Source organism: Aulostomus chinensis, chromosome 11, assembly GCF_037954235.1.
Source record: "Aulostomus chinensis isolate RoL2024-O1b breed Wild chromosome 11, RoL_Achi_v1.0, whole genome shotgun sequence".
Classification (NCBI taxonomy): domain Eukaryota; kingdom Metazoa; phylum Chordata; class Actinopteri; order Syngnathiformes; family Aulostomidae; genus Aulostomus; species Aulostomus chinensis.
In genome coordinates, this window is record NC_141330.1 from 4,790,433 (window position 1) to 4,812,946 (window position 22,514).

General features: G+C 44.1%; 1 protein-coding gene across 1 annotated transcript in view; it reads left to right on the plus strand.

Annotated features, from left to right (window-relative positions):
* sv2a (synaptic vesicle glycoprotein 2A) overlaps positions 1–22,514 on the plus strand; it is a 42,242-nt gene that overhangs the window by 6,901 nt on the left and 12,827 nt on the right. Inside the window, exons 2-3 of the mRNA XM_086217844.1 lie at positions 10,287–11,076; positions 22,074–22,254. Coding sequence (XP_086073970.1) covers positions 10,467–11,076; positions 22,074–22,254 — 791 coding nt within the window. The 5' untranslated portion in view covers positions 10,287–10,466. The remainder of the gene's footprint in view (positions 1–10,286; positions 11,077–22,073; positions 22,255–22,514) is intronic.

Consider the following 22,514-nt stretch of genomic DNA (forward strand, 5'->3'; position numbering starts at 1 on the left):
CATCATGGGAGAAGACAGTGGGCTTTATTACGAGCGTAGGAGTTTGTTGACTTGTGGGTGAAATCTTCAAAGAGAGTAGGCGCGTGGGCCGTGCCGACCCTACCCATAATGCAGTGCGCTCATGAGAACTGGCTGAGATATCTGTGGCCCTCCACTGGACTGAGCATAAATACTGTCAGGGTTTATATGATGTCTGGTTAACTCAGGAGTGTTATCGGTTGTGAGGAGTACCATAAATATGCATCTTAACTCTTCTTCTATGGTGGTGATTGGGAAGACAATGATGGCCCCTAAAACAGTGAAACACGTGAATCTGCACTAAAAGCCACTTCAGTAGTGATGGATTTGAATGTAGGATAAAGTTTATTGAGGGTTGTAATGGAAAGATCCGGGCCGTTAGACTTTATTGATGAGTAGCGTCTTCATTAAGTGCAGGTGGTGGTGGAGTAGGGGCTGAAACCGGTTGATGAACCAGGTCAAAGGTCATCATGGAGGTTAGAATGATGGTAGAAGGAGCTGAGACGAAAGTTACTCGTTCAGCTGCGATGCTCAACTTCTGCTGACTTCAGAAAGGACGCCGACCACGACTTCATCTCTCACCGTGATGATCCTGGCACTTCGTGTTGCTAAGGAACGACGAGAAGACGTCTATTCTGAAATAACTGCCTCCTTATTAACTGCTCATTTTATGACCAAAAGGACATGTTGTTTTTTAGGAAATTTTATTCAGTCCACATAGCCCCCCCCCCATCAACGTGCTGTCTTGATCAGGGCTGAGCAGAGCGTGGGGACAATCAATCAGACGAGAAAATTGTCTGCATGCGTCATAGCAAGAAATCATAGATGTCAAGAGAAATGAATTAAGCTCTGCATGACATCACGAGCCATCTGCAGCTCTCAGGATTCACCAATGACCGAATCATTACCCCCCCCCCCCCCCCCACACACACACACACACTCACACACTCACTCGCTCATGTCCATCTCTGTCACACTGGCTAATTGCAGTGTCTGTGCAGTCAAATGAGCATCAAGACTGAATTTAGTGTGGAAATCGGAGAGAAGACGAGAGTGACAACACGCGATCCACAGTTGTGAGACGCAGAGTTTTCATTCTAATCTCCTTTTTGTTCTTTGTCCTTTTCTGAATTTCTGTTGTCAGGTTTAATAATTCAAAGCAATAAATGGATTTTTATTTTTCCATCATGAAATAATTTCAGTTCACATACTGGATCATCAATTTGCTGCGATGAAGATTAGATCATAAAATATATTCATCCCGCAGCTTTATTTTCGCATCACGCATTGATATACTGCCAGTTTATGCACGAGTGTATCTATGAAGGTGTACTAAACTGCATGCTGATGGCAGCTCTGGTTATATTTGGAGATGGGAATGACTCATCCTGGCAGCAAACGAAGGGCTGTTAATTGGATGCAACATTTAATGAATGCATTTACCCCGTTTGATCCGGATTTCAAACTCTTCAGCTTGCACCGCTGCTCCCCAGCTGTGAGCAAGTGCAAACATAACGCGAGAAATTCACAAGTTCTCGCAGAACGGCAGTGACATCACCAGAAACATGCGATAGGCCGTTTCACCTGGATGTAGCCATGCAGTCGAGATGGTTGGATTGTTTTCAGTCCTCGTGCTGATTTCATATTTCTAAATTATATTGCAAATAACTGCAGTCAAAGTAGGAGTTTTAATCCTGATGGGTGCAAAACTGGAGAGCTAAGAGCTGCTGCACCAATGCTTGCCACCATCTTGCCGAAAAAGCTGTTTTGTTGCCACCTCACATGTTGGCAGCGTAACAGACAGTAAGTAAGTGAGGTTTGCGATGAACGGAGTGTTCAGTCATATTTTACATGTTTCCCTCCGTCCTTTTTGAGCATCGGGGAAGAGAGAAAGCAGAAGAAAAGCAACATCTTTGTCTTGCTGTGAAGAAAATATACGGCGCTCTGTGTGCGATTTCATCAAAGCCAGTTTATTAAGAGTATATTTCCAGTGACAGTCATGGTGATGCCTCTGAACTACTGAGTGGTTCCTTCCTCCTCCTCATCCATCTTCCCTGAGCATGCAACCACTTTTCTCTGCCAAAAAAACATCTACAGCTAAATGGGTCTTGTACCTCCACTAAATTCAGAATGCACAGGCCAGAGTGAAGGGAAAAATCTGTTTTGCGGTGCTCAGTCTTAGCAGACGGTCTTTACTGTCTTATTTTCACTGTGCAGTAAAATGTCATGTTTAAATGCTCGAGGCCATTGGCGACAGCGGTGAATTGCGGTGTGATGCACGTCCTCGCCTGGCTAATGTGGTTAGAACCGTGGCAGCTGAGATCTCCAGCGCTCCCCTGAAAGATAATAGTTGAGGTGTGGGCCGGTATTAGCAGCCTTCCTACTGAACTAATGAAATGTTATATTCCCAGAGCGCTGCTCGACTAAAGACTGAGACCATTTAGCAGACCAATGCGGCTTAAAGCTCAAAATAACACCAATGATACTGAGTTGCACGAGTAGAACAATTGTTTCTGTATTCTTCTCAGTCACTGGGCTGTTTCTTGTTCATTTCTATTAAATACAGGCATGAGATATAAGTTGAAGCAGAATGATCACGACTCTGTGTCGATCAGTTACTTCAGCTCCGTTAACCTAAATTACAAAATGCATTTTGACTTTTATCCTCTTTGTGCACGTTTGCGGTTTTGCGAGACTGCTGCATCGTGGTTCTCTCAGATTGTATCTACAGAAGTGGTGTATACATGGAGTTGATGTGCCACAGTATAAATATTCAAAACCACAAAGAGTACTTATCCATCTCATTACACTTCAGGTTCGGTGCTGCTGTGAACAAATGTGAATGAGTTGGCTAACCTGAAAACACCATTTGGTCATGCTGGCACGCGCTCATTGGCAGTACTTAGAAACTGGAAGTTTTATACTTTATATAGAAATCAAAGTATTTGTGGATTACGGAGCAAACAGCAGGTTCATCTCAGACTCAGGTCAAGACCCGGGGGGCCGATCAGCTCTTAACCTTACAGGTGAAGTACAGAGACGAGGCCTAAGAAAGTTAAGACCGAGGACACCAGACGAAGTTCCTTATCAGAAATCTTGAACATATTTTCACATTTTTTTTATGCATCTAGAATTTGTATGGAGATGATTTTCTTTTTTTTTGGAATTGGTCCAATATCGAAGGAGAACTTGTTCAAAGAAGACAGTTGTTTTACATTTACATCGCATTTACTGCAACATGCACCCTTTAACGGGAGCAAGCATTCAGCGCTCACTCAGTATTGGACCGGTTCCATTGTTGTCAGGTGTGTTTAATTGTAAGCTAAAATAAACTCTAATAAACAAGACAGGAATTAAAACATTGACTGAGTCAACAAAACAAACCTATTAAATCTTAACAGTTAACAGTCCCGACCGAGCCAGCAAACGAATCTGATTGGATGAGAGGTAGCAGGACTGTGACTGATGAGGACTGATGACCTAACGAGACACAGGTGATCAAACAGACAGGCGGGAAACTGACAAAGACAGGAAGCAAAGCAAGTAGACACAAAAGGGGAACCCACATCTTTCCATACAGACAGATTGATGAGAAATATAGATTTGAAAATTCAAGAGTCCCACCTGAAAAATCCATGACAACAACACGAAACTCAGAATCAAGAGGGACGCGTTCATCGCTTCCACGGGACATGATGGGGGTCTGGGAGCCGTGTTCAGAACAGATCTACTGTATCTTCATCATCTGGCTAATTTCATGTCACGTAGCAATGCTGTATTTTGCAACTAAACACAAGAAACTGTTTAAAAAAAAAAAAAAAAAAGGATACCAGCAGGAAAAAACACCCCATCGGTGCAGCCTGGGTTCCAAAACTTAATTTGTTAAGCTTCTGTTCTACGTTGCACTGTTGCTTCACACGATCAGAAACATGAGGGCCTGGCGACTCACCTCGATCATACAGTTGGTTTTCAAGCATTTACTTCCTGTTTGTGCTTGTCATCTTTTGTTAGCATACTTTTAACCAGCTAACGTGTTCGTGATGCTTCTGTGTGTGTGTGTGTGTGTGTGTGAGAGGCTATACTTACCATCCCTCGGGCGTCTTCTCTGCTCACTAGAAGAAAATGGGATTACATAATCAAGTCTTTGAAACAGCGGCCTTGGTTTTGCTCAGTCCTCTACTGGACTGTTAATTTATTATCAATTTACACTCAATTGGATGAAGCAGTTTGCAAAAGTACATCATTTCACAGTTTTCAATGTCAGCTTATCCATTTCTCATTACTTAGGAAAAGTGTTGGCCTTCACCAATGGCCAGCTGCATAGTTTTATTACTGGTGATGTATATAATCGTCTCTGTGGGCTTGATAGGAATGATATTTTCATCGCAGCTGTGCAGTAACTATACGTATAAATGCTGGATATACATAGGAGGGTCACACACGAGCCTCCCGTCAGAGCTGATCGTGTAGAAATGGGCCTCGTCCCTGCGTTTAAATGGACCTCTACCCTGTCCTGCTGTGAAGGTTGTGACAAAACGCAAATCGTGACTTCCTATCGCAGAAATATAGATGAGACGTCCAATATGTTACCACGGGTTACAAATTTACTGATAGAGCGAGGTCACAGTCGGGTCCGCGGTTTATTCGAATCTGCCAATATCTTTCCAACTTTACCGAAGTACGCGGCTTTGCTAGCTCGCGTCCCTCGGTCTCTTTTCCGTGGACAAATCTCAGATGCAGTTTGGCTAGCTCGCGTCCCAAACGCTCTTCTCCTTTCTTCTACTTCTTCGGCAAATCAACACCGTCTAGAGCCCGCCCACTCACGCCAAACTGCTCACGCTATTGGCCAGAGTCTCTGAACTTTGCACCTAAGTCAATCACAGCAAAGCACCTCTTAAACAAGTGATATCGCATACATAACATCACGTAATTACACTTACAGAAATAATACAAAAAAAAAATCTGTCTCAGTTGAACTTAACTCTTTCTTCTTTTATCTGACATGACATGAACTTATACCTTTTTAACACATATCTCTTTTAGATTTTTTAACTCTTTTTTTAAAATCGTATTTTAACCATATTTATGCTTTTTCAATACACCAATACACAATGAACCTTCCATGAATTATGAACTCATACATTACATTGTTATTGAAATACAGATACACCCGTTACGTTAGCACGTGCTACACTTAAAACTAGAATATTACTTCCAAGTGGTCTAGAGAAACATTTCAGGAGTGGGATTTAACAAATTATTAAAGAAACATGCCGACTCTTTGGGAAGTACGCGAACTCACCACCCTCCCCAGAGCCAGACAGGAAGATAGACACCGTTCCCTCCTCTGCATGTGCACTAGTGATCTTATTTCCACAGCTGAATGAATAAAAGCCAGTGGGGAGTTTTCGCATGCCTCTATCAAACATCACCTAATACCCTTTCTCCATGACACTGTTCAATGATCATCCTTTTGATGGGGGTATGCTAACCCTCCCCATCCAACGCCGTCCATTAGGCTAAGCTAACTAGTAGGCAGGTCTCTGTGGGTCTCCTAGGGCAGTGGTTCCCAACCTTTTTTGCCTTGTGTACCCCTTGAGCCTTTTTGTCACACCATGAGTACCCCTTCACTCATACGTGTTCATGATTCTCCAAAAGTAGAACATAACACAACTGAATATTCAACGCAAGTCATTTTATTTCATCTTCTTAAACTGAACATTTAATATTCAGGCATTATCTTCTTATTTAACTCAAATTAAACATAAAATTATGTTGCCTTCAAGGCAGTAAAAGAAACAATATTATAGTAAACGTTTGTATTATTAATACTGTATTATTAATACTAATATATTATTATTATATTGTTATTATTCATGGAGTTATTTGCCAGGACTTCACCGCAAAAGTAGCACTGAGGCTGCGGTGGGTCCGCAGACGTCGAAGTGAATCCATATAAAATATAGTTTTCACTATACTGCCTTGGTTTAGGTTTGGAATCTTTCTTGCGTTTGTCAGCGGGCTCTTTTCCCCCTCCTGGATCCGCAGCAACTGGACGTTTCAGCCATTTATCCATGTTTACCTGCAGGTAAACAGGTTCCAGCTGTTTGATTTTGGTATGGCTGTGCCACAAGTTATTGTCTCCCCAGGGAAACAAGTCATAGCGCACACGTACCATTTTATTGACGGACTTATGAAATGACTAAGAATATTTTTTATTATCGTGGAAATAAATTCTTAATTTTTCCACGTACCCCCTGCAATGTGCTCACGTACCCCTAGGGGTACGCGTACCCCTGGTTGGGAAACACTGTCCTAGGGCATCTTCCTTCTTGTCTGGCCCTTGGAAGGACGGGCAATTTTCTAACAGTTATTTCCTCCAATTAAGAAGGCAGAACACTGCCAATTTTATCTGTCAAAACCAATGAAGCACATGCTGCAAATGTTGGCTTTGCATTATCCACTCTCATTGTGTTGCTCCAATTATTTCAACTCCGACCTCACATGTTCTACCCTTCCATACTGTGTTATTCTCCCACCCATCTTCCAGTCTCTCTCACACTATCCTTCATCATTTCATCAGAGGAGTCGATAATCAGCAGACCACGGGGCCTTTTTTTCCTTGACACTTCCATCACTGTGACACTGCCCTCATGTGCCCCGCTGAAGAGAACATCTTGTCCTACGGAGAAGGCTGCGAGCACGAGCCGAGGGCAAAACAAACACAGCGGGAGGAGATCATTAGCATCTGTGTTTTAGTAGCTATTTGGCGTGTTAGGAAAAGCTCATCATGTAATTTGATTCACAGAGAGTATTCTATGGAAAACGATGAAACAGTGAGCCTTGGCTCTGTCAGGGTGAAAACCAAAAAACCAAAATAAGCACATTTCCCAAATATTCCACTATTCCTTTAAAAATGAACAAAAGCTACTCGCTACTATTACCGGGCCTCATTTAGAACCTGTACACTACATATTATGCAAATACATTGCTTTGATGTGACTAATTTCATCAAAATATTCACAATTAAGATTTTCGATGCTCATTATTGTACCCAAGGAGCACCGAGGTTCACCACACTGCTTTGTTACGCTTGTCCAGTAGGATAAATTTGAAGGGTTGCCAGTTAAAGAGGGAGTGAAAAAAAATCTATAAAAATAATTCTCTTCTCTACTCCATTTGTCTATTTCTTTTTCCACTAAATCTATCAGCCCATCAAGCCAACAAAAATGCCTAGCATGAGACAAATCTGAGATGAAAAAGTCCCATTTCCACACAATTATGTGATGAGACGTCACAAGGAAACGAGGTGAGACAAACACCACCCTGGTCCTGACACGCAAACGTCTCTGAGATGAGATGGTGTGCATCTCTTCTGCAACAACAACATCTCTAGCATGTATGTGCTCTAGAGACAACGCAGAGATGACGTGCCCCCGGAGAGCACGTCTCTGGGGGTGGACTGCCGCTGGAGCCGACCCTGAAGTTATTCTAGCAGCATCCAACAGTCTCTTTAACGAGAGCAGCAGCAGCTCAGCATGACAGAGAGAGAACGTTCAGCCCAACAACGCGATAGCAAACACTGGCTGAACGTACTGCGGAATCCTGCAGGCTCTGGGGAACGCTTCTACCTCAGTGAGTGTAATATTTGTTGTTCCCCTCAAAATGAAAATTAAAAAAAGGTTTATTTGAATAGTTTGACATTGTGGTGCATAAATCTTACACACAATGCTGAAGAAGTCACTGCAGACAGCGAGGTGATGTATTCAGGGTTTTGTGTAAATCTGCTGACACAAAGACAAACTGCACCGAACAGACTGAAACAAATGATCATGGCACACTGAAAACACAGTTTAAAATAACATGTCTCCATATAACTTTAGCAAGAAAAGAGGCAAATTCACAAAACAATCTGATCCAAGGTCGACAGTGTGATCCAGAAGGCCTCCTATTGTTTGCAATTATCTATCTTTCCACCAAATTGACTCAAAATTCATCCGTTTATTTTAGAGATGCACTGCTAACAAAGCCATGGCCCGTCCCCTTTAATCGGCTCAATAGTTTTAACATAATCCTGCTAGCAGACTAACCACACAGAAACCAAAAATGCCAAAGCATACGGGACAAAGCTCAAATGGCAGTTTTATTTTGTTGTACGCTCAAAAAAAATAATCTAGAGAACTGCCGGGTTCCTTGTTTTCAGGCAGATGTATAAGAGGCTAAATGAGAGAGGCGAGCTCCAGCATGACATCATAACTTCAGCTCTGTAGTTATCAATAAAACAATACATCAATAATACATTTCATTGATATCAGGCACTACAGAGGGGATGTGTTCAACTGGGTAAGAGCCGTGAACGGCAAACTGGTGTCAGCAATGACTGGTGCTCGTTTAAGTGTGTTTAACCTGTAAGTACAACAAATCTGCTATGATTGCGCTATCACAGGAAAACAACATCCGCTACAACCACAAAGGAGGAGGGAAGGTTATCAGGTAGTGGGAAGGCATGACGGAGGGAGTCTTTGAGAGCTTGTATTGCCTCGGGGGTGTTGAGCAGACACAGACTGCTGCCAAACCAACATCACACAACCTAAAAATCTGCTGGGAAAACAAGAGTTTCCAGGAAAACATCCGCTGGAAGCCGGTGAAAAGGAAAACGGAGAACTTAGGCTTTCTGTTAGATCTCCCCTCACTCTACGTCTCAGCGTTGCTGTGGATCATAGTCTCATCACTTTGGACTCCTAAAATTTAAACACAGACACACAGATGAAAAGATCCACTGAACTGTGCACTGTTGGAGGCCTCGCTGTCTGCCTGAAGGTTGAACTGCGGTTGTAGCCCATTGTCTGCACAACTACAATAGCATATATGTATCGTTTGTATTTTAATGACGTTTCGATTGCGCGCTATTGATCTCGGAAGTTCGAATCTGCCAATATCTTCCCAACTTTACCGAAGTACGCCGCGTCGGAGTTTTTCGAGAAGAAAAGATACAGAGAGACGCGACTTAGCCCAACCGCGTCGAAGTCTTGAGATTTTATTTTTGCGGCCGAAAGTTTTAATTTTAAGGTGTACGGACAGTCACCTAATAAAATAGACTTTTGTGCCTTGTTGGGAGGATTTGCGCCCTGCCGGTGTGGACGAGAGCTGTCGGACGGAATCGTCTAGGAGCGGACTGTGGGCCTTGGCTGGCATCGACGGAGAGCCGCCATTTCCCGCCATTTCCCGCCATTCCCTTCGGTTTCCCCACGGCCAGTTGGGAGCCATAGACTGCTGTCGGTAACCGTGAGTAACTGCTAAAGCGCACGTGCTTTTGTTTTGCTTCCGGAGAGCGAAACGGCCAGTGAGTTTTAGGCCTCAACGCACACGAGCAACGAAACAGGCCTGCAACGGGGTTTTGGGGTTAGCTTTTCCCAGACTGTTGGTGTGTGTGTGAAAGTGTGTGTGGGGGTTTATTGCAATATTGGCTTGCTTTGTGTTTCCTGATATCTGGTGTGAGTAACCAGTGATTTACGGTGTCTAAAGTGATTTAAAAGGGGTAAAATTTCTGTTAATTGTTACATTTATTGTCACTGAACCCAAGTGATTATTTCATAGTTTGTTTGTTTTTTTTAATTTATTCGGAACTAAAAAAAAAAAAAAACTCTACTAAAAGAGTTGTTGCATTTAAAGGCTATCGTGTGTGGTTTTCATTTACCCAGTCTATACTTTAGTTATTAAGCAAAATATTCAAGGGAATATCATAAGAGTAACCCAGGTCCCGCCCCATAGGTTCATGAGACGGGTGTTACATAAGCTTCCTGGTAATAAATGTCTAGCGTTAGTAAATGTCCTCATCTGGAACATGGATGTATCTCCTGCAGCAGTGGCAGCTCTGTCTGTAAACACTGACCTGTACAACCCCTCGCTGCAGCTACGCTTGCTATTTAGAAACGTCTGTGTCGCAGCATGGCTCATTATGTGTGGTTCTGCGGTGAGCCACTGTAAATGCCACGCTGTGATTTGTGCTGGGCTGAGACTGAGCGCCATGACATAACTGCTGTCCAGTCAGTAGACACCACTGAGCTCCTTGACTTCGATGTCCGCTCCTTAAAGCTGTCACATCCTTCAGCTTCAGCTATTAATGCCGAGCCAAATAAGATGTAGTGGAGGAAAGTTGTGTTTCTGTATTAAATGTGGACTCTTTCAAATGGATGTGTCCTGCTCACATGCATTGCCGATGGGATGAATCATGCTAAAACAAAGCCTTTACCCTGCTTTTCTTCCAGGATTTGGTATCCGTGCCCTCGCTGGCCGAAGTCCAAAAGCAGAAGTGCAGTGGAGCAGGGAGCTATCCGTGGTGCTGAATTCATCAGCCAACAGGAATCCACAGTGCCCACTCATGTACTTGGGCCGCTCCTGATACCTCTGATTCTTAGCAGCAACTGATCACCACCTCCACATCCAAAATGGACGACGATGGACGCTACAGGGACGGCCGCTCAGACTTCATCCGCGGTGCCAAGGACATTGCCAAAGTGGCCAAGAAGCAGGTTGGGAAGAAGGTGGGGCGAGGCGTGGACAAAATGACTGATGAGTACACCAAGCGTTCCTATAAACGCTTTGAGGAGGAAGATGATGATGACGACTATGCTGGTGTGCCAAGTAACGACGGCGGATATTACCGCAATGACAGCCGGGCCAATGATGATGAAGGTCACAGCGACTCCACTGAGGGACATGATGAGGATGATGAGATCTATGAAGGCGAGTACCAGGGTATCCCGAGGGCTGACTCAGGGAAGCCTGGCTCCATGGACGGGGTGACGGCCGCCCAGGCTCAGCAGTTTAGGGATCTGTCAGCCTATGAGGGCGAGAGGCGGAAAGACCAGGAGGAGTTGGCCCAGCAGTACGAGACCATCCTGCAGGAGTGCGGCCATGGGAAGTTCCAGTGGACTCTCTACTTTGTCTTAGGCCTGGCGCTGATGGCGGACGGCGTGGAGATCTTCGTGGTTGGCTTCGTGTTGCCCAGTGCACAGATAGACATGTGTTTATCTGAGCCTAACAAAGGCATGCTAGGTAAGATTCATTGCTCCTGAAAGTAAAGCATGTCTTTACTGAGAGTTGGAAAAAAGAAATATTCTCTTCCATACTGAATATTACAGTGTTATACAGTATCGTCTCAGTCTTTTATGTTTTAGCTTGTTTTCTTTCAGTTGTTCTGCACTCTTCTTTGCCCTTCATCTGTTTATTTCCTACCCAGTGACTCCCTTGGGAGTTTATGCCAACGCTTCACATTTTATCTCTGTCAGATCGTAGCTGTTACCTCTGCAGCTTATCCACCCGTAATTGCTTTTCTACAGCTGTGTTGGCAGTGGAACTACAGCTATTTAAGGTTCAACCGCCTGTGCAGCTCCTGAACAGCAGCGAAATTCTAAAGTGAACCCTCAGCCAAACCAAACACTATGTCCTCTGCTTCACTTCGGCTGTTTTATGGTTTATGTTGTGTGGAGGTGGCGTTTTTTTGTGTTTTTTTTTTTTAAATAATAGCCGTACTCTGCATTTATGTTTGTGTTGTTTACCTGCTCGTTGTCCGTGTTTGTGTGTGTCTGTGCTCTATGGAGTGGACGGAGAACTGGTGATGGTTTCCAGCCCTGAGGGCTAATGTTTAATCAGAGTCCAAACCAGCACAGCCATCTGTCAGTTGGTGCCCAGCAAGGGCACAATGAACAAGAGCCAGAGTTCTCCTGAGGATCATTCACATGCTGAATGGCACCTTCATATTTTCACCTTGTGCAATAGCAAGAAAACAGTTTTCCATCAATTCCAACAGAAGACATGAAGGAACAAACATAGGCCCTGTTCACACCCAGTATTGAGGTCCGTCCTGGGCGTGCTAATCAGAAGCAGACGGCTCTGTTCTCGCTCTCTCTCTCTCTGTCTCTCTCTCTTCTTCACACACTTGTCCGTGTATATTTCCACCCAAATAAAGGACAGCAGCTGACGAGATGTGGTACAGGATAGACTATGTGTTTACACTCAGGATGGACCTTCATACCTGGTGTGGACAAGTGCTATAGAGCTCTGGTGCATAGATGGCACAAGGTGTTTTACGATCTGTACTGTTGGAACGCAGCTGTGGTAGTAAGAGGTGGCTGCGCTGGAGAGTGCACCATGAATCCAAACAAGGGGATGTCATTGTATTATATTATCTGAGATATTCTGAATTAATTTGAATCCTGCACAAGAGAGCTGTGTTCATAAATTATTAGAACTATGAGGTTGATTATTGTAGTATGTCAGCATTACACACGACCGCGCTGCCTAAGCCAACAGTCTTTGTATGTGACTGGCTCCTGATAGTCTAAGTCTAAGCAACTTCTAAGTTCAGGTGACTTTGTTAAGCGTTATAATGCAGCCATCAATGCACAATAGATGTGAGAAAGCAGTTCTCCGCTCTATGAAAGTAAAAAATGGGCATTGGAACAGCTGACTTTACAAAAAAGTGACATCTGAGTCCCATATGACGAAGATGATGATGATATTTCTCCCCTCAAATATAAACACGACACTATCAGCTCCCGGTCCAGGATACACGACACTCAGACGTACGGGAAATAAACCATTAACCCGCTCCTTTACTTTCCCATTTGACTCCCTCATCAATTAATCCAGCCATGCAAATATCCATTCAAAAAAAGAGATCAAACACTTTTGGATCCTCTTTAACTTTAGCCAAAGGGGGTCATTAATGCTTCGTGAGTGTATTATTTAACAACAGAGGAACAAAAGAAACAAAGGGTGTCACAGTCACACAGTGTAAATGGTAATTATTGGAGTTCCTCTCAGGATTCCAGTCCTGGGAAGACACGGTTCAGGATCTTATGAAGCAGAGATCGTTCAGTGTTTAAAACCAGATTATGGATTGTAGCTTGTTTGATGTTACTTCAGTTCTGTGTCTGCCGTCATTGGAATATTGGACTAATTACCTAGAAAGCAATTTTATTTCTCCTTAAGGTTTTATTTGAAAAGCAAGCTTAAGAAAGTATATAACTGAGAGTATAGTTCTCCCCTATATTGAAATACCACTATGAATAATTCATGAAGATTTTAAATAGATATTGAGTTTAAAGTTTAAATGAAAAGTAGGCCATCATCTTTTTCTGCGGTAAAGTATCTTTATTATATCAGCCTTTAAAAATTCATTATGCACGAAGCTGTAGTTTATCTCCATTCTTTCTCATCACACTGATATGTTCCTGCAGCAGCATTGGGGTTTTCAAAGTGTTAAACCGATGTAAAGTCAGTAAGAGGCTTCTTTCTTGCCATATTTCAGGAAATAAAAACCTCATCAAAGATGGCCCCTGCATTTTACATCAGCTGAAGTGCATTCATTCTGTGGCTGAGAACAATTTTGGGAGTGAAGCAGGAATCCAAAATGTCCTGTGATGCTGAGCTCAACCAATCTGAGACAGCTGTTGATTCAGTTCTGCACTTTTGTTTTCCTGACACTGAACGATAAATACAGTATTATTCCACATTAGTAACCGAGGACAGAATTCGATCAATTTACTGTCGAGCTAAATTAACTTATGCAAATCTTGCTAACGTCCATGATTACAGTTGACAAATTAGATGGTGATTCACAGTGACAGATTTTGACTGTTCGGCTGTTCTGTGACCACGATGATGAACATTGCTGCATGCGTATTGAGTGGCGCACATCGTGGACTCAGTCTAGCTCTGGCTGGAGGATTGTTGTGGCCTTTACACAACCGTAACTATTGCCATCACGTGCCAAATCAATTCAGATCGATTCCTTTTTCTTTTCACGAGGTCGCTTGCAGTAGGAACGTTTAGATTTTCTTCTCCTCTCTTTCTTTTGGGGTGGCAGCTGCACTGTTTTAATGATTATGTAGGGGGTAATAACACAGCATACATTTATGCAGCAAAATTATGTTATGCAAACACAAACTCATAAGAAAACGAATGAACACACACATGCTCACATCTGGCAGGCATCCATGCCTTTAATTAGTTTCTGTGGTGCGTGGTTTTCACCACCATGGTCACTCATCACACAGGACGGGATGAGGATTGGTGCATGTAAAGGAGAGCTGTCGCGTGTGTGCAGTTGTAGTGTGTGTTTGTGTGAGAAGGAATTTGACAGAACTAGTCAAAGCAGCAACAGCAGCATCCAAAGCACTGTGGACAAACACTGTCTTACTATTATTATCTGTAAAAAGTAACAAAAGAAAAAATCCAAGTGGAACATTGGAATATGTAATTTTGACAGAAAAAGATTTAAAAAAACCCACAAGAGATGAAGCTGACCGAGAGGTTATTTCCAGATCCCAAGTTCATAATTGCGTTCCTTGAAATAATTTGCCAGAAAACAAGAAAGTTTCCTCGGAACCAAAAGAAAACATCCTGTTGTTTTGTAATTTTTTTTTGATGAACAACATAATCTCAGCCACTTTCTCAGCATCATGTGTTAATCAGCTCGCTGTCACAAGTGTAGTTATTTTGAGATAACGTATCGATTAACTGAACACTCTGAGCTAACGGCACGAAATACAACCGTCCAGGACAGAAAATCTGAAGGAAGAAAAGAAGGCGAAAAGGGACGAAACTTTGGACATGAAGGGAAGATTTAAAAATGAATATTTTCCAGGTAATGTGACACTGCAGCAACCAGCTAAATCTCCCCCTCCCTCCTCTGTCTCTGGCTGGGTTTGTCATGCTGGTGGTGGTGGTGGTGGGGGGGGGGGGGGGGCAGGGGGGGGGGGGCAGCCCTCCCTGATGCTCCCCCCTCCCCTGGTTACACAACATGCCTGACTCATGCTAGAGAGCCTCCTTGTTCCCTCCGCTCTGCATCCCATGATTCCTAGCGTCCTCTCCCTCAAGCCCTGCCGTCCCTCTCCTCCTTCGCATGCTTCCCCTCCCGTCACCGGGGCCAGGAGTGACATTAACCTGACTGCGGTGGAATCATATCAGGGGTGTGTGTTTGTGTGTGCTGTATGTGCATGGTCTGACAGCGAGTGTCTGCAGGTGTCAGCAGGAATGTTAATGCTCCTACAGCAGAATGCAGAGATTGGAATCCACAGGCCTTCGACACTCCTCATTTCAGCAGTGTTACTGTCATTTTGGAAGTTGCTCTGTTGGCTTTAGATGTGTATCAGTGATTAAGTATTCCCCGCATGATGCCAGCAACACCAAACATTTGAAACTTAAGATTAAAATGAGGCTTTCAGTCATCAGGAATGGTGCAATGCTTCTGCGCGTTGAGCTAGTGGAGACTTTCACAGAGTAGCGGAGAAGCCCAGAGTGGTTGTCATTGACTTGCCCTTGTTGTGAGGCTGCACAGCTTGCAGCTGCAGCATAGTTGGTTCGTCATAAAGAGAAGATGAAGCAGAGGTTTGCTGCATGTGGGTCTAGAAACATGGGTGTACAGAAATACCACTCGATCTTGTAGAAGTACTGGAAGTGAAATGGCCACAACCATAACAGCCACTTGACATAGCGTGGTGAAACCAAATCTATTAAAATTTCATGTCAGCCAGGATGCTTGAATAGTGCTGAGGTCACATGTCCACCAACACAGGGGTTGTTGGGTTGATTCCCTGTGTTGCCTCTAGCTTGGTTGCACCTCTTGGGGTGCCTGTTCGTGGGGAGAGGGTAGCATGATTCTCCTGCTGATTCACTGTTAAGAGGCAGCCAATGACTCTGGGGGTGGCCCAGCCCAGCCCAGCCCAGAGAAGCTTGCTAGGGTTGCAATTTGCATTTGGGTAGAAAACAGGGAATAAAGGCTAAGGTCAAAAGGAACCTTTCGGGGTAGACAGAAATCCTTTTGTCCCTGACTCAAGAAGGACCTGGGCAGCAGGTAATTTTTGTGTGGTTTAGGAAACTTTATGAAACTGATAACGGCATCTTTAAACAACAGTTTCAGTTTGAAATGGTGTTTAATGATGTAAATGCAGTTCTGGTGGAAACAGTGAGTGGAGGAAGGTCAAGAAAAGATTTTTGGGTTAATGGTAGCGAAACGGATGGCTGTAAATGAGAATCAAGCTGAACTCTGATACCTGTCTGTGCTGCAAAGGTAGGAGCCAAAAATACCTGGTTAAGATGAGGGAAATATCAGTGCTGGCATGAATGTAAACTGGTGAGCCATGTAACTCTGATACGTGGTCCAGTACTTGGGATCCAAACACCCATCACCCATTGCAAGTGCCCCCTGATATGGACGTTCTTGTTTTTTTGTCAGCACTGTCCACCAGCTTGAGCTCGAACTTTATTTGTACACCCATGATGAAAAGGGATTGCTGGTATTTTCATTTGATTTTCTGTGGCATGGGACTGTAATATTTCCATCCATACCTGCAGACGTACATCATTCCTGCGGACATTTAAGCTGCACACTCTGGCTCTGATCATTTCAACTATTCCTCATTAGCTTCCTTTTTGAGAAAACTATTGCACAGGTTTTCCTGAAGCTGAGAGGAACTTCTGTGTCCCAGAAAGTCTCTTTGGCCCTTTAACGAACATGGATCAAGGGCTCAGATCAAGGATGAGGGGAGACAGAAGAGATGAAGAGAAGAGCGGAGAACTACCCGTGTCTGTTTGATTTACTGTCCCCTGTGGGTGATGCTGGTGGAGGGAATGGTACGAAAACCAGCCTCCTAGATATAATTATCCATCGATTGTTTAACATGGATATTTTAGGAGGAAATGAGTATCGTAGAAGGCTAGTATTCAGCTGCATCTGGAAATAAATATGTGGGTGACAGATGAGAGAACCAGTCATCAACTCAGATCTGTGTAAGATCAGCCTAAAGCACCTATCCAAGGCAAACCCTCTGTAGTTCTGATCTCTTTTGAACAGGAACACTTTGAAGTCAGAATCAAGGAACTGCTGAATGGTATGATGTCACTGACATGGGAGGAGCTTATTTCCACCTGACTATTTTTAAAGTACGATCACGTGACGTGACGTTTAAGTCAGATAAAGAATATAAAGCTGGAGCTGGGGTGGAGGTGGGAGACGGCGCACAGAGGAAGCAGGACATGTAGGCACGCTCAAGCAGCTTGAATGAAGCGGCTCGAAAGAAATTTGTGATGGAGACCGTGAAAGGAAATCGGCTGAGCCAACTGAATACATGGAAGGAGACAATTGGTCACAAACTGAAGTGTGCTGGCTTGGAGCAGCTGATGGTCAGCTGATATAGCAGGGATGCTAGCTGAGCCTGGCCTACCTGACCTAACGTTGTGCCCCATTTCTGACTGCAGAGGAGTCCCAGGTGTTCAGTCTCCGTGAGGTCACTGATGCTACTTTCAGCCAGGACCACTCATTAGTGCTGTGATAACAATGGTTGTCCACACTTGGCCTCAGGTGACTCACGCGACTAATAATAGTACAACAACCAGGATCTAACACGCTAAGTGGTTTATAAAGCCCCCGTCGAGGCCACGTACCTGACTCTCCATACATAGATGTGTCCTAGGAAACTTGTCTGGAGCCTCTTCACTCAGCCTCTTCTTAAACGAACACCAAGCTTTCAAAAGCTACGTCATTCAAAACTTCTGATTCAGATTTTCAGGCAAACCGATATCTGTTGAATATGTACTTCACCTGGAAACGTCTCTATTTCAGCAACACGTTCCCAGGAGATGTGGCAACACATCTCTACTCTCGTGGTGCTGAGCCATCTGTCTGGATCCCCGCTGCGCTGCTGATGTCATTTTCCAGCACACAAAAACACAAGTGTAAAGAGCTTCATACATGAAACCGTGAATTCGAAGATTTAAATAAAATGAAGGAAATCTTTCATTCATCGACAAAACATTCACAACATTTCCAAAGGAGATGTGTGTTTGCGGATGTGGCCACGCCCACCGGCTTGGAATAACTTGTCAGCAGTATATATTTGATTAGAAATGACATATTTAAAATGTGTGATGCCACAAAGCTAAAGGTGCATTTAAGGATGACGTCCATGTGTCACACTGAGTTGACAGTGTTCATTTTCATCCTTTAAACGTGTGTTAATCAGCTGATGTACCACAGTCACTGGGGTAGGTTGGCCGCTGTCACCTGATTATAGCCTTCATTTGTTTGAGCTTTGATGGGTCAGCTGAAGGGAGACTGTGTTTTCCTCCAGTCCTGAAGAGCGGCGGCCACCGCTCATTCAAAAAGCCCCGTGCGCTCTTGCAGAAAGGGGAGAACCGGCTATTAATAGTGGCCTCCTGCCCTGCCCCCCTCCCTCACCCATGTACACGACACACAGCCCTGCAGGAGGACACACATCTTCACATGTTAAACACACACACACACACACGCACACTCACTCTACCCTGGAGCCGTTGGGAGCTCTGTCTCAGCGTAGACGTACCACTGTCCTACCCTCCCCTTTTCTCTTTCTTTTTTTTTTCTGCACTCTCTCTTTGCTCTCCATCCTCCCCTCCCCCGCTTCCTCTCTAAAGTGCAGAAACGTTCAGCTGTTTCAATCCCCCTGTTCCTCCTTTCCTTTCACTCGTTCTCCCGCTCATCTCTCCTCTGTAATAGCCGATTCATTTAGTCCCCGCTCTCTCAAAGCATTTTTACGCTCTCTCATAATATTGCATGAATTATTAAAGATGTTGCAGGATCTAGACCAGACTGTTGGGTCGAGCTTTTAATTGGAGGTCGTAGTAAATAAATATGAGGCTAAAACTGTCATTTTTGGGTTATTAAAAACCATATGGGCCTCACTGAATCGTCTCATATCAAAAGGTAGGAACATATTTAAACAGAAATGTCATTACAGAAGTCAAATGAGAAAATCTCTGAGAAATGAATTTAATATAAAATGAGAATCAAGTTGGCGGCTTACTGCTGCTAAAGTCTCAGTGGCTTTACAAGCACAGTTGCTGAAAACAGCTATAGAGAGCTGAGGGAGAGGGTTCATAACTACGACTGGTATTCTGATTATTAGAATTTTGATTAGGATTTACAAAAACTGTTTCCCGCCAAATACGCTTCCACCAAAAAAAAAAAGATCACCAGTCACTTTGAGCCTCTGTCATGATCCTAGTGGCGTTTATGTAGCGTCACAAACGGCCACATCCCTTGAATAATGATGAGCTATCTGGAAGATCTGGCTTTCAGTCAAGCTCTGCAATTAGATTTCACTCACAATCAATTTATTTGCCCCTCAGATGGGCCGAGATAAACTGGCACGTCATTTGTCCTCCAGCCAGATGCAGCTGTTAATGAATTCTAGCTGTTCTCCGAGAAATGTAGCAGCTGAAGGTGACGGCAGAGGAGGGTGGGATAGTGATGACTGCCATTCTTGAGAGGGTGATAGAAGATCGATAACGGGTCTGCAGGTGGTCATTGTGGTTGTCTAGCATCCATCCGTCAGTGCGTCCTGTTGATGCTGCATTGCGGCGATGATTATTGAGCCCCGTCATCATCATGAACTTGATTGAACTGTTGTGGCTCAGCTTTCTCTCCGCCATGCGAGGGTGGAATCCATGTAGGAGCATTCAAGTTCACATCCAGGAAGTATATATGTATATTACATAAGAACATACAAATATTTACACAAAACACAGAAACACACACGCTTTCTTGGGGGCTGGTATGGTACACAGACGTACTCGTGCAAACACACAAGCCCTGAGATCATGGAACCACACCGACTCATGGATACAGTCAGTCACCTTCTCCCCCATTCAGCACTGCGGTGTTGAAACACAAATATGCAAACAGGCTGAAGTGAAAGTTTGAAGGGGAGGAGTTCTGACATCCCGGGAGATCTTTGTGCTATTACGGTTCATTGGGGCACAAAGGGGTATGACTAGACTGAAAGACTTACACTTCAAAAAGGGAACGTTTGTCTTCAGTACCACCTTGCTGGCTTTCTTCCCAGTAAAAGGCCGGTAATTCTTGCTCATCTTCACCAAACTTAATGATCCCATGATGATGGCTCCAGTGTGGTGGATTATCATGGCTGATCCAGCAGATCTGCTGACAGCCTATGTGAGCTTCTTATTTTGACTTCCTGCATAAATGACTTTCATAATCGTTGCAAAACGCACCCCTGTGATGTGATTTACATTTTGCGGAAACACAACATCTGAACCCTCAACGCTGCCAGTGTTGCTGATGCGCAGCAAGGTGGCCCTCATAACAAAGCACACTGTGATGTGCTTCATAAAGTACCCAGACTGAGGGCACATTTGGGGCTAATCTGAGACGCTTTGGGGAATTGCATCTCGTTTACAGCGTTGGCACGAGCGCAGTGTGGGCCAGACGCGGCCCAAATATGGGCCAGTCGTGACTTGGGATGTGGGCGACAGAGGGTGGACATAAGGTTGGGTTCGGGAGCACAAATCTTTAGTCATTATATTCATTTTTCAATTTTGGGATTCATTGATATGCGGGGGATTTCAAGTCCATTTCCTTGCCTTTTAGTACTGGTAGACATTAGGCTTCAGATTACAAACCTATCATTAAATCAACCTTTATCTTTCTTTCTTCACCTTGGAAAGAGCAAGACAATTTTGAATCACCTGTTCTCAAAATCTCAAACGAATGAACACATTCACACATTTTCATCAACAGATGACATTGGCTCAACTGTCATGGAAACTGTAGATGTTCAAACTTTATTTTTTAACAGTTTTTGGACTTCTTGTCCAAAATGTCGTCATGGAGTTTGAGAGTAACTTCGTTAACACCAGCTGACAACTGCATGGACGCCAGATCAGCTGGACCTCGAGTCGGGTCTAACGACATTGTACTTACTTCAACCTCACCCACCTCATTAATTCAGAGTAATCTCACCAATAACTTGTGCCGCTGCCGGCTTGGGGAGCGTGAAGACTGCTGGCAGGATGTCAATAAGGCAGCAATTGCAAGCAAGCAACTGGTTGTGTGTGTGTGTGTGTGTGTGTGTGTGTGTGTGTGTGTGTGTGTGTGTGTGTGTGTGTGTGTGTGTGTGTGTGTGAGCAGACGGAGGGAGAAAGTGAGAGAGGCTGGCTTGGGTAGGTGACTGTGATGTGAGTCATGTTCGCACCTCCGATCTCAAGACTGGGCTGTTAAAGGTGCTGTGTCTGTTACCAGCTCATCTGCCTCCTGGCGGCCACATTTTCTGACTTATTCTGTGCTTGTTTGGATCATGATTATTGATATTCTATCTTTTTAACTGTAAAATAAGTTGTTTTATTGGTACACTCAGGCTTGCTTTTTTCTCGGTCTCAACATGATTTTCCTGACTAGTCAGTAAAAGTGGCTCCCCTCTTCCCCGCGTTGTTACTGTAGAGCTCAACTGTTGCTGCAATATCAGAGGGAGGTAAAAGGCTCATGTGTATATTAAGATTACCGTCTTAGTTTTCAATATCAGGGTCAACTTCTCATTGCTGATGCCCGATGCTGTTACCACGATTCAGAACACGGTGCCACATTATAAAAAAATGCCTTTGAATTCATCGTAATTCATTTCAAGCACCTCTGACTGCAACACGCATCAGCAGATCTTTCTGAAAATGTATGTGGTTGCTAAAGAGCTACTGATGTGTCTCTGATGTGATCTGAAACTACGTCCTTGTTGCAAGATACTTTGCAGCCATAAATCTTTACCAGAATCAATAAAAAAAAAAGAAGCTTGCATTTCGAAATGAAATGCTGTTTGTTATGCAACACTTTCATGGTTCTAAACCTCTTTTTTTTTGCTTTCATTGTCTATGTCATCCGTTAATTCTAGTATTTGAAAGCATCCTTAATACAAAGGTGGGATCCCTCTTCTCCTCAACCGCGGTGGTACACAATTCAGATGTTTTGCCGTATTTCTCTCCTGCCTTTGCAAAAATACGTCACCTGTCAACATCTGCCAGTTTACTTGAGTTACTCTGCAGGTTGACCACAATTGGAGTGGCAGTGAGGGCTTGAAGTAAGAGCAACTGAATAATAATTGATTTCCCACCAATCCTCATTTTCTCCTCTCAACACATTCCGCCACTGTTATTTTCCCATCGCCCTTATTCACCTTCTTCCCTCTTTTCTCCTTGTTTTTCTTTCTCTCTCTTCTCTTCAGGTCTGATTGTATACCTGGGGATGATGGTCGGAGCCTTCGTGTGGGGAGGGCTGGCTGACCGGATCGGCCGACGACAGACCCTCCTCATCTCCCTCTCCATCAACAGCGTGTTTGCCTTCTTCTCGTCTTTCGTCCAGGGCTACAGCTCGTTCCTTTTCTGCCGCCTGGCCTCTGGTGTGGGGTAAGGAGAGAAATGAGTCACGCAGGCAGAGCAGCAGAACTGGGAATGAGACAGTCACAACCTCTGCGGTCTATCAGTTAACTAAACAAGCCGAACGTGCCCCCCTCATCAGGGGGCGGACGAGAAAGGAACGCATTAAATGCCATTTAATGGGAGCCTCTGCCTGCTGCGATGAATGTCGGGTTGTGCTTTTTAGAGTCTTTCAAGCAGCAGCGTCCACTGGCACTTGAAGCTACAGTTTGTTGGTAGTCTGATCATGC